At 30.8% G+C, this 13,200-nt stretch overlaps 1 protein-coding gene across 1 annotated transcript; it reads left to right on the top strand.

Moving 5' to 3' along the window:
• Positions 1–4,799: 4,799 nt before the first annotated feature.
• On the top strand, positions 4,800–12,877 carry LOC139519086 (uncharacterized). Its single transcript, XM_071310878.1, has 4 exons — positions 4,800–5,027; positions 8,349–8,956; positions 10,036–10,752; positions 11,595–12,877. Exons 2-4 carry the CDS (start codon positions 8,485–8,487, stop codon positions 11,837–11,839), a joined length of 1,434 nt encoding a protein of 477 aa, XP_071166979.1. The 5' UTR covers positions 4,800–5,027; positions 8,349–8,484; the 3' UTR covers positions 11,840–12,877.
• The last annotated feature ends 323 nt before the right edge of the window (positions 12,878–13,200 follow it).

Below are 13,200 nucleotides of genomic sequence, written 5' to 3'. Positions count from 1 at the left end.
CTGTCTTACTTGTCATTACCAAACTCATACGCTTGTTTATAAATAACATTTCTGGTGTAAAGAATATTATTCATAAAAATATAAATAATACCCAAAAAATAAGATTTGATGAAATTAAAATCTATTTAAATATTTTTTCCAAGGGTGAATTTGGGAAAATGTAATATATACTCATTGTCAAAAGTGAAGGACAGATTGGAACATACCAGAAATATTGATTTAAAAAAATGTACGCACTTGCCGACGATTCGTTTATACGACTGGATAGAAAGTTACGGAACTATAGCGCAATTTAAAATATATACATGTATACATTGAACATAAGAAAAAAACATACATTTTGAATAAATAGGGGTAAAAGTGTTGTAAATAGACTAGTCCACGTATGCCAACAGTATGTAATCATCGAATGTCGATAGACTATTGTATACCAGAAGAAGAAGAGAACCAATTTGATTTAAATACAGGTCGATGTATAACTTTTGCTTTGGTTCATTGAAGTTGTGGACATAGTAAAATCACAGATTTATATTTCAATAAGATTGTTCTCGAACAAAGGAAGGAATTCGTCATCACAATTGTTATATATGCCACTGGACGAACACTAATTATCACGAAGAGATGTGAATATTTTGCTGGGAAACTTTTGAGTATCAAAGTTTCAAATTAATTTCGGGATTTTTTTTTCTCTTGGTATTCAATAACAGAAAAAAGAATAAATAACTTGTCCGCTAAATAGGGGTAATCTTGTCAGATGAAAGACTTTTAGTTATATTTAAAAAAAAATAGGGAAATATGACTTTAAATTGGTTGTCTTTTTTTTAAACATCGTTAAAAAGATGTGTGTCTAAGGTGAACGCCACAAGAACCCTGTAATACTAGTACGAGAGTATAGCATGTAAACATTCCTTCTCAATAATATGGTTGTATTGGAAATCTTTTCATACAGATTGACAACTCATTGTCCGATATGCATGTAATATTTGCCACATGACGCCCATAGTTCTTTCTACCATCATCATCTTATTCTTTGATATTGCTGTCAACATCGATGGTTCACACCCAAACAAAAGGGGAGTAATGGACCTTCAGAGCTTCTCCGTGTTATACACTTGTGAAATATATAGACGAAATTTCTGTATTGAAATGAATATACATCTCACAAACAGGATTTTCAAATAACGATTTTGAGTAATCACCTTTCAAACCAATATAAACGTATGGCAAGATATAACCATGAAGGAATTTAGTTTTTGTCAGACTCAAGAACTCATCACTATCATAAACGTATACGTATATATGCATACAATTTCAAATATTAAGAACAAGCGGTCAATGTCGATAGTCCGTTTTCTAACTGTTCGAGTTAGACATGTCACTTGTTCATTCTTGAAAGCCTTCATATTCCCCGTCTAACGATGGGAACTGTTTCTGATTGTGTTGACTATAAATGCTTGTATGGTAATTCTGTTGTTTAGCTGTACAAGCGGTTGAATTTCATCTCCTTTCCCAACAAACAAACGAACGAAACGCTACTAGTCTGCTTTCTCTGGAGCTCATCCTCAATGGCTCTTATACGTCAGGAAACTTACATGTATACTAATAATGATTGTTTCAAGAACAACGATGTATGGACGAACTATTCTAAATTCGTCAATATCTGTTATGCATGACTAAAAATTACTTTTATTACAACTACTGTATTACTTATTTGGATTAATGACGGCTATCATGTTCAACATTGCACAACTATTATCATAGAATTAAAAAAAAAATCCTCAAAAATCCTTAAAAAAAATTAATGCCTTAGCTTAGATAATTGGTATTTTTTCACAAAAAGTTCGTGTAAATGATTGTCAAATGAATTTAATTATGTAAGAATAAAATGTTCAAAAAGAAACTAAAAAAAAATCATGTATGTTGTATTTTTTTGTCAATTTTAAAATTGCAATAGTTTTATTAGCATTTAAACACAGCCAGATTTGAATACAAGTTAAGAAATTCCGGTAAAGTCAATGATATCAAACAGATGCACAATGGTATATCAAATTGGGTAATATTGCATTTAGTTTTTATTAAAGATTAAAACTACTATTTTTTACTTCATATTTGAATCTTTACGCCAATTGCCGCTAAGAAAGTAATCAAAAATTGTTTCCTTTTATTTTTATACATTTTCGGATTTACGAATCTGAATTTTATTTTCAATTAATTTACACAATTTAATTATTGAATCTTTATTCTCATCGTGTATTAAATCTTAGTGTATTAACATCGTGACATCATACTCTTTCTAATCCTTTCTGGATATCCTTTCCAAATAACAACATTTATACCTGTGTACGCTTGAACTCACACCTGCGGCTAAATAGCTACAAGGTAAACGAATTGACCTCAAGCCGAGAAATATACAGTGACCTTTACAAAATAAGATACACACTCTGCTCACACATTAGTTGCATTGAAATGATTATCAAAACAATAACGGTAAATAGACAAGTAAATAGTAAAAATGTTCAATAAATATTTTATGAATAAAATCTCAACAATAATTAATTAAATTTATTCAAAAACATTTACTAGAGACAGAGACATATAATTTTATAGGAGTTTAATTCAATGAATACAAAACGGTATATGCATATTCATTTTCGTTCATTATTATATTGTGGTTAATAACTACGACCATTCGTCAGCTGTGCGCTTTTAATTACGTATATTGTCGATAAGCTATAAGAGTTAAACAGATTTTATTTTTTCCCAGAATTCAATAAATCGGGCTAATACGTCACGACCCACTCGAGAATTCAACCAAAAACGTTACAAATACTTGATTTTCTCCGTTATTAGAAGGAATATAAATTTAAAACTTTGCAAATGTGTTTTTTATGTTAAGATGAACATAATTAGATGATAAGTAAAAAATCGCGGAATTTCCCTTTAAACCTGATGCCTTTTGTTATATATTTTTCATGTGTTTCTTTGCCTAATACGTTCTCCTTTTTATTTTTATTGTAGTTCTGTATTATTATGTTGTCATTTTAATGTTATATTTAACAATGCCATTAAAGTGCGAGGTTTGGCATGCCACAAAACCATGTTCAACCCACCATTTTTTTCTTTAAAAATGTCCTGTACCAAGTCAGGAAAATGGCAATTGTTATATCATAGTTCGTTTCTATGTGTGTAACATTTTTACGTTGTGTTTCCGTTGTGTGGTTTGTTTTCTCCTATATTTGAGTGTGAATTCACATTACTATAAGACGTGTCACGGTAAAAAAATTTATCCCAAATTCGTGTATTTGATTTTGATGTTATATTGGTTATTCTCATAGGATTTTGTCTAATGCTTAGTCCGTAGCTGTGTGTGTTATATTTTAATGTTGTGTTTTGTTTTTTGTCCATAGATTTACGAGTTTTGAACAGCGGTATACTACTGTTGCCTTTTTTTTTTGTTTTTAGCTTATAGCTATATAGGCTATGTAATAGTTCCTATGCTTACTTTTCCATTGTCTGGCCTTAAACTAAACAGCAGGTTGAAAAAAACTGACCAAAGTGCTCTTTTAATCATAATGAACATTCATAGTTGTATAAAATTTATTTTGGATTTACTTCTGTCAGTGTATGACGTATTCAAGAGTTACTATGTTACCATCCTAATTGTATCAGATTAATAGCAAAAAGCCGCATCTTTGGGGATGTTACTTGTATCTTCATTTTCATTACAAACCAATATTGAATAATTCCAAAATCTAGAAAAATTGCAATCAAGTTTAATGTTATAGCAATTTAAAAAAAACAATCCATATATGAAGCAAGCGAAGGCTTCTGTTGGTGTTTGAAAAAGTATTTGACTAATTATATCAATATTTTATGCATTTCGATGTAAACATTAGGATAAAACAAACAAAACTGAAATGAAAAATAACATTCTCCTAAAGTAGAGGCTCTATGTATATTTACAATCATCTTCAGAATATAAGTTTGATAGATTGGAGATAATTATTATTTTGTTAAACCTCTTCAGAGTATAATTATTAATCAAACAAGTGATTGGAAAAAAAAACTTAAAAATGATCGCAGTGTAATGGAATTTTAATTCTGGGCAAAATGCCACGATTTTGGGGTGTACCTTGTATAGTAATTCTTATAACAAACCATTATTAGATAGTTCCAAAACCTAAATAAATTATTAAAATCAAGTTTACATTACCATTCAAGCTCATTATTTAAAAAGAATCCGTATATAAAACAATTGAATGATTCTGTTAGTGTTTTACAAATAGTTTTAATATCAACATTCTAATGCATTTTGGTGTAAATATAAAGATAATACAAATACACATGTAATGGAAATAAAGGCAACAATAGAAAACCGTTCAATAGTCATAAATCGATACAGAGAAAATAATTCCAGGTAACAAGCTAAAAGCCATGGTTTTTAAAAGAAGCGGCTATACTCATATTTACGATCGTCATTAGAATAAAGTTTGATAAATTAGACATTATCATTAGTCGGCCACGATGACTGGAATATGCAGTGTGTCTGGTATGTATAATAATAATAATAATAATAATAATAATAATAATAATAATAATAATAATAATAATAATAATAATAATAATAATAATAATAATAATAATAATAATAATAATAATAATAATAATAATAATAATTAATAATAATAATAATGGAAAACAGTATATGTTATAATAATCAATGCATGGTAAAAATTATAGTAAAGCTCCATGTAACAGTCTATACACCGCTTAATACACCTGTTTAATCTTGACAGGTTATAAGAATTTGACAGTTTGGTATTTTGGTAGGGTGAAAGGAAAACTCCTAAAAAATCATTAATTTTGAATATTATATTTCCTGAAGGTTTGCTGTTTCTGTTGACAACTTTGCCATTTGTTGTGAACAGAAAGAACGATTGGTGTGTTTCTAAAGAAGATCCAGATCCTTTTAACTTCTGGAAATTAGAAGCATCAAAACATGACGAAGAATATAATTCCTCCCGCACGTATGTATATAACTGGAATCTTCTCTAGAAAATTTTTTGTGTTATCTATCCTCAGACAGCTGGCTTATTGTATAAACTAATACGTTCTATGTATTTTGATTTGATAAACATAATTATATGGTCTTTATTTAATAAATTTCTAGTTACAAAACTTTGAATTTTTCGAAAAACTAAGGATTTTCTTATCCCAGGAATAGATTACCTTAGCCGTATTTTGCACAACCTTTTGGAATTTTAGGTCCTCAATTCTCTTCAACTTTGTACTTGTATGGCTTTATGACTATATTGATCAGAGCGTCACTGATAAGTCTTATGTAGACGAAACGCGCATCTTGCGTACTAAATTATAATCCTGGTACCTTTGATAACAATATAATAAAATTGGACGTTGACCTTATTTGGAAAATCTCGTTAACATGTTTTTCAGCTTAAGTTTTTTAGTTGTATTAGATCTTGTTTTTTCTCTCTATCTTTTGCTTCTTTTTATTAAATGTGATGAAAAAACTTCTTCTCTTTATTGCAAATGATTATAACTAAGGCATCACAAACAAAAAATGTAATAAGAGAATAACAACAAACGGAACGACAGGCAAACAGTTGTCATTTCACCAGCAAGGTGCAGTCAATTGAAAACGGAGGGTTACACCTGGTTTGTAGCTAGCGAAACTTCCCGAAATTTTTTGGAGCAACTCAGACAGACGTTATTTATTAATGTGTCAACAAATAAGATGTAGCAGCTATAAATTGTGTAAACATACATTTAAATAAACAAAAAATTTAAATAACATTTAATAATCTAAACAAAAACAAAATGACTGAATCGAAAATCTTTCAAAGACGCCAACAAAATGTTTTTGTCGGTGATATTATACATATTCTGTTAGACTACAGTTTAACAGAATGGTTCATTTTAAGGTAGAGTCATGGTATACCGCTATCTTGGATTGAACAATCACAGTAAAAAATCGGTCTAGTTATTTGCCTAAATCTGCAAATTTGAAGACAGATTTGCAATTTAATGGTTAGACTGTTTAATAATATAAAGAAAACTTGGCAATTTATTGTATTATCCAAAATATTTAAACAAATATCATTTTTCTTGCTTTTAGAATCATTTTTTTTCAAACGAGCCATTTAAGGGAAGATAACTCTTTTAGTAAAAAATTATACTGGTTAGATAGGGATTTTTTTCTTTTTACTTGTAGCAAGAAAACAAGTTCGGTGACACTATTTTTTCTTTTTATTTTCTTAAAACATATTACAAAACCTATCTTTTCACAATTTATTTCAAAATTCTATCTCATAGATTTTTTTTATGCACACAAATATGTTTTTCCATGAACAATCTAACCAAATTTAGGCAATTTTCAACGACTCATAGCTTGAAAAATAGCACGGTGACCCCTCGTTTTTATTATATTTTTGAAAAGAGCATATTAAAATCTTCATTCTGGCTAAGTATAAGAAAATTCTGTCTCAAAAAATATTTAATTATGATCTACCTTAATGAAATAGGTCAAACTGTATCCTTTAAATAAATCAACAGTAAACTCTCTATGGTATGTCCTAAACAAATTATTTCTCATGAGATTCGTCATGCTGATTTGTTTTCATGTCATCAGAGCCTATATTTCATAAATCTTTAGTCATTTGTTTTGAATATAAACGAGTAGTTCTTGTGAATTATTTATAAAATTGTGATTATCATCTATCTATCTATCTGGCTACATATTCATCTATGTGTCCTTCTATCTATCTATTAGATTAATACATCACTAGATACATATGTGGTATCCGAAGAGATTTCTCGATTAAACTCATCAGAATCGCTTTAGTTCAAAATTTGGATATTAGATATTTGAAAATACTTAAGTAGATATAGAAAGATGTGGTATGAGTGCCAATTAGACAACTCTCCATCCAAATATAACAATTAATACAAGTAAACCATTATAGGTCAATGTACGACCTTTAACACGGCTCACACCAAACAACAAGCTATAAAGGGCCCAACAATTACTAGTGTAAAACCATTCAAACGGGAATACCAACGGTCTAATCTAAATAAAAAAACGAGAAACGAGAAACGTGTATAAATTACATAATCAAACTTCCGTACATCATTAGGGGCTATATGACAGAATATCAAACATATAAAGTCAAGTTTGCCTTGGTTAAAATATTAGTTTCTTAATACTTTCCAATTCCATGAACGGAATATACTAGTATTTGAAATGTTTTTTTTTTTAAATCATGTCAGTGACGTCGCACTTTTATATCGAATTTAAAGTTATTGATAGTTTCTATATTTGTTTTGTTTGAAGGACGTTTTATTCAACAAACATCCCTATCATAAGCAGCTGTGACCCTCGTCTTGTCGACTAGTTTCTTAATTCATATGAGGCTAATTTATAACATGATTTTTAAAAGGAGAATAAACAGATGCTCGCATTTTGCTTCAATTTCGCTTTCCGCTATGAAGATGATGGCCTCTCACGTAATAAATAATAATAAGTTCGGTCACTATGTTGCACATATCAATCCTATCGAACTTGAAAAAAAGGATACAACAGATAAGGTTAAGTTTCCCTTATATCTTGACTTACAATTTCAAATTGACAGTGGGGATCTGTTGAGAACAAAAGATGGAGACAAAGTGATAATTTTAGATTTCCAATTGTGAATTCTCAATTACTATGTACAGTAGCAAATTTCAAGCAGCGCTTGCATAACGAGTATTCATCCCAGTTGATACAATATTCAATATTCCATGTTTCCTACCATTATTTCTTCGATACAGGGAGCAATTAAATTTACATTTCCCCAAGGTTAAGTTGAAATATCCTTTCAAAGTTTTATGGGCGTCATGACGAGTTGTTTGACCATAATGAAATATATATGTTTTACATGCAAAGGCGTTTTTTTTTTCATTTATCGTAACCACAATGCAATCCTCTCATCAATAAATGTGATCAACTGAATTAAACTTATCACCCGGTTTGTACAACACAATGCCACATGTGGATCAGGATCTGCCTATCCTTTTCGAGCACCTGAGATAATTTCCGGTTTTGCTGGAATTCGTGTTGCTCTGTTTTAAGGTTTTTGCGTTGCGTTATGTTTACTGTTGTCGGTCTTCTGGTATTGTTATCTTTTTTTTTTTGCAATGACGATGTCAGTTTGAATTAAACCAATGAGTTCGAATGTTCTTTGTGGTTTATTTTTTCACTTCTCTAGTATGATAGAATTAACGTTTTGCTTTTTTTTGTCTTTACATATGTGTATAACACTTATTAATTGCAATTCTGAAATATTTAACAGTTATGCCGAGCTCCATAATGTTGCATTGGTAGAAAGTGACGACAGCCGGTTTGGTGTCCTGTCATTTAATGGTTCTAATGATAGTTACGTTTATATCGACAATATTAACAAGTCATTTAGTGTTGGAGAATATGCAATGTCTTGGATGATGTACATAGAACCTAGTGAGACTGATAGCAGATCAACAATACTCAAATACCAAAATCAAAATGGCACTGTACCATTTCATTTAGAATTACTCTCAAATGGAACTTTAAGTTGTACAATGCGAGACACCAACGGCAATCAGTACAACGCAACAAGCAGAATAAAAGTTACAGAAAGAAAATTCATAGGAGTAAATTTCAACTTTCTGTGGGACAAACAATTCGATTTCTTTCATGTCTATACGGACGGTGATGGAAAACAGATAATTGATCAAGAAAGTCTGACATTAAACATAGTTCAATTTAAATTGTTTTTAGAAGATACCACGCATGTTCTTATAGGTTCTGGTTTCCATGGCAACATTTCTTGTATTCAGTTTTATAATTCGTCAGTGATTAAATCACCACTGAAAGGAGCACCTCTTCTTTGTGATCCTGTGTTAACCATTGACGATTCTTTTGGTAATTAATATTCAGTAAAACATTACTTCTTCTACATAAAATAACACAAATTATTTTTTTAATAATAGAGCAAATAAAACGACTATATCACAGACAATAGTCTACGAAACACTGGAAATAAAAAATAAATAACAGCACGAACCCACAACACCTTAACTTAATGAAATTTCCAAATTTAAAATAAGAGGGCGAAAGATACCAGAGGCACAGTCAAACTTATAGATTGAAAATGAACTGACAACACCATGGCTAAAAATGAACAAGATAAACAGACAAATAATAATACACAAAACACAAAATAGATAGCTTAAGATTTAGCAACACGAACCCCACCAAAAACTCAGGTGCTCTAGAAGGGTACGCAGATCCTGCTCCACATTCAAACACTCCCCTTTTAATGATGTATACAGATATGAAATGACATTAAATGCAGAAATATAACTAAATTGTACAAACTATTGACCATATGATTTACATATGAATTAATGTGATATGCAGAATCAACCAGACCCGAAAGTTTATTGACATATATTGAAGTATCTTCTCGTTGGTAAATAGATTTTTTGGCGTGCCTGAAATGCATTTTTTGGACAAATTTACCCGAAACATTTAGCTACCGGTAACAATTATATATTAACATGTATAAAAAAATGTTAGCAAACACAATTCCTTTTTTGTAATTTGCAACCAAATATAGTTCGTGCGTTTAAGAATTCTTTACGTGCTCCCTTATGAATTTTCTGTTAGGGATATCACCTACTTATATTTTATTTGATAAACAATAATTACTTACGTAAGTTACTTCCTTACTTTTATAAATATGACAAAGAACTCGACTCGTCAAATGTACGGTATGTTTGATGGTTATCGTTCACCATACACATCTATAATCTATAAATAACACAATATATTTTTCTCTTTATACATGAACCGATAAATGATAAGCATGCTATTTCTGTTGATTTTGCAACTCAATAATTCCAATTTCGTTTTTAAAGAAAAAGTCGACTAACATCAATTAAAAGCCCGTTATGATTAATTCATAAAAAAATGACAACGACGTAAATGTTTTACTTCAGGTGACTATACAATTGATGTTACTGTTTCTTCGCAAACAGAGGCCTTATCAACGCAAGTTCACTCATCGACTTTAACACCAGAAGCTAACTATCCAAAATCTCAAGTATTAGAAGCCTTTACAACTCAAGTTCACTCATCGACTTTAACACCAGAAGCTAACTTTCCTGAATCTCAAACAACACCTTCACAAACAGAAGCATTATCAACACATGTTCACTCATCGACTTTAACACCAGAAACTATTAATCCTGACGCTCAAACAACACCTTCGCAAACAGAGGCCTTAACAACTCAAGTTCACTCATCGACTTTAACACCAGAAGCTATCTATCCTGAATCTCAAACAACACATTCGCAAACAGAAGCCTTAACAACTCAAGTACACTCATCGACTTTAACACCAGAAGCTAACTATCCTGAATCTCAAACATCACCTTTGGTAACAGAAGTCTTTACAACTCAAGTTCACTCTTCGACTTTAACACCAAAAGCTTACTATCCTGAAGCTCAAACAACACCTTCGCAAACAGAATCCTTATCAACGCAAGTTCACTCATCGACTGTTACACCAGAAGGCAAGTTTCCTGAAGCTTATACAACACCTTTGTTATCAAAAGCCGTGTCAACCCAAATTCACACGTCGTCGGTAACACTAGAAGACAAATTTTCAGACGCTCAAACAACGCCTTTGATAACAACACTTTCCTCCACTGTAGGTAAGGTTACCCATATGATCGCGTTATAATTCTGTTTTTAAATATTTGAAAGAACTTATGATGCAGAAGAAACATGGCGTTATTGCATTCTGTTGGTAAATTACAATAGCATTAATACTATAGCATTTTATAACATTTTTTCACTTTTTATACAGTTCATCAATGTTGAAATTACATTCACATGAGACTAAAAGTCCAAAATAGAAAGGGAACGGGTAGTCATGATCATTTAACTTTCACTAATAGTAGAAGAAGAACAGTATAAAAACTCAGGAAAATTACATTCCTGAGGGTTTTCACAATCCATATTATTAGATTTCCAATCAAATTTGATCCAAGTAACACAATCCGACTAATCCATCCAGTGACTTCTGCACTGGCTTGGTTTGACAGGGTCAATTACTACATTTAAAGTTTAAAAGCTATGTTAATTAAAAAAATCAAGATACAATTCTCAAGACAGTTTGACTAAAGACGATGGTTTTTGGTGTTCATGACGATTGTGTCGGGAAATCTTTTCAAAGGAAATTTTAGGAGAACTGAAAACACTACTATTTTAGAATATAATATTATGGATTAATACATGGCCTTTTCCATATCGGCCCGGGTATCATCCCGAGACCCCCATATCAGCCCGAGACGAAGTTTATATATACAAAAAAAGTTTCTTTTCAAGCGGTGTACAGAATTATATATCAAAAATTAAATACACAAAATAAGTTTTTAAAGCAGCATTGTCTAGCGCTTTCATCCATCTTGGGACTTTTCAAGACTATAATTATTATAGACTATTATATATATATATATATATATATATATGTGTGTGTGTGTGTATTTTATAGATAATAACGTGATCAACGAGAGATGTGTTTACTTTCGGAGAATTGCCAATGACACAACCATCATCAATCATGTACGGTTACAGACAGCAACCAACTTGAACGATTGTGCACAGCTTTGTTGGGAAACTACTTCTTGTTTTCAATTTAGTATTGGGCAGGAAATGACATTTACCAACTGCTATATTGGTGACAATACGGTTATTACTGCTACTTTGTTTGGAAGTTGTCTTTATACATTGCTATAGTCATAAATCTGGAACTTAGCAAATGTAGCAAAGTGGAAAGTTTTGATGAGAAACCTTTATTCTGCATTTTTCGCATATCTAGGCCATTTTACTGCATTCTTTGTAAATGAAGGCCATTTTTCTGTATTCTTTATTCTTTGAAGAAGTGTTTCTCTATCTATCGATACTATTAAATTTGAAGACAAAATTTTTTAAGCCGGTTTGTCTCCGAGCCGACGATCGTCTGAAGTATTATATAGTAATAAAAAGATATTGTATATACTGTACTTTATAACTTCATATTCTGCTTTCATCAGCGTACTTAATTAATTAAACCCAAAATAAAGCTCAGAAGTTGGTTCATTAACAGGCGACAATGGTGCTGTATACCATTTGTCATGAATTTATGATAACTAGGCCCACGCCAATGTACTACTGACACGCTCTCACTAATAATTACAACGTCATCACGTTTTTAAACTCGCACCTCTAAAAGAATGAAATACAACAAACTCGAAGTAATGTGTTTAATCATTAGATTTGTGTTCTTCTTTTCTTAGTAAATCCCCCCCCCCCATTATTCTCTATTGTTTCTGTTTATTGTCTATTGCTCTGTATTCATTATTTGTTGTGTCCTATATTCTTTGGCTATATAATGGTGTTACTTCAAACTCAAACTTGAAAATTATGAGCCTGGTACTTTTGATAACTATAAAAACGCAGAATAATCAATGGTTCATACAGTGTAAGCAAAAACATATATATAGGTATGTCTCTGGTGTAAGTTACACATTTAAATAAAAGTAATTACTTATTTCAGATTACACAATTCATTGTTATATTGTATGTTTCATGTCCTCTGCATTGTAAATATTCAACCCATCATGTAGATTGATATGTGTCTTGTTTTTACTGAGAAATAACTTTTGCACAATGTCATTGAAAAATATGTTTGTAGTTTTACCATTTGATCTAAAACCGTCGTTACCAGGCACAATTGACTGAACTGTCAGATGTTACTTTGTATAATGCTATAGATATTTCAGGTCTGAAAAAATAAAAAAAGAAACAAATCTTAACTTTCCAGCTATTTGGATCGATCTTTTTAAAGTCATACGATCATTGAAATTAACCCAAAAAATATGAATATGTTTAATATACTTAACCCATACCCTATCCCAAAATCCTTTAGTAGCAAAAAGTAAAATCACAAAAATATTGAACTTCGAGAAAAATTCAATACGGAAAGTCCCTTATCAAATGGCAAAATCAAATGATAAAACACATCAAACTAATGGACAACAACTGTCATATTCCCGAGCTGGTACAGGCATTTTGCATAGTTTATTATAAGGAATGTGTATATAGACTTTCATCCTTTA

Source organism: Mytilus edulis, chromosome 4 (assembly GCF_963676685.1).
Source record: "Mytilus edulis chromosome 4, xbMytEdul2.2, whole genome shotgun sequence".
NCBI lineage: Eukaryota > Metazoa > Mollusca > Bivalvia > Mytilida > Mytilidae > Mytilus > Mytilus edulis.
This window is presented reverse-complemented; position numbering and strand designations above follow the sequence as displayed.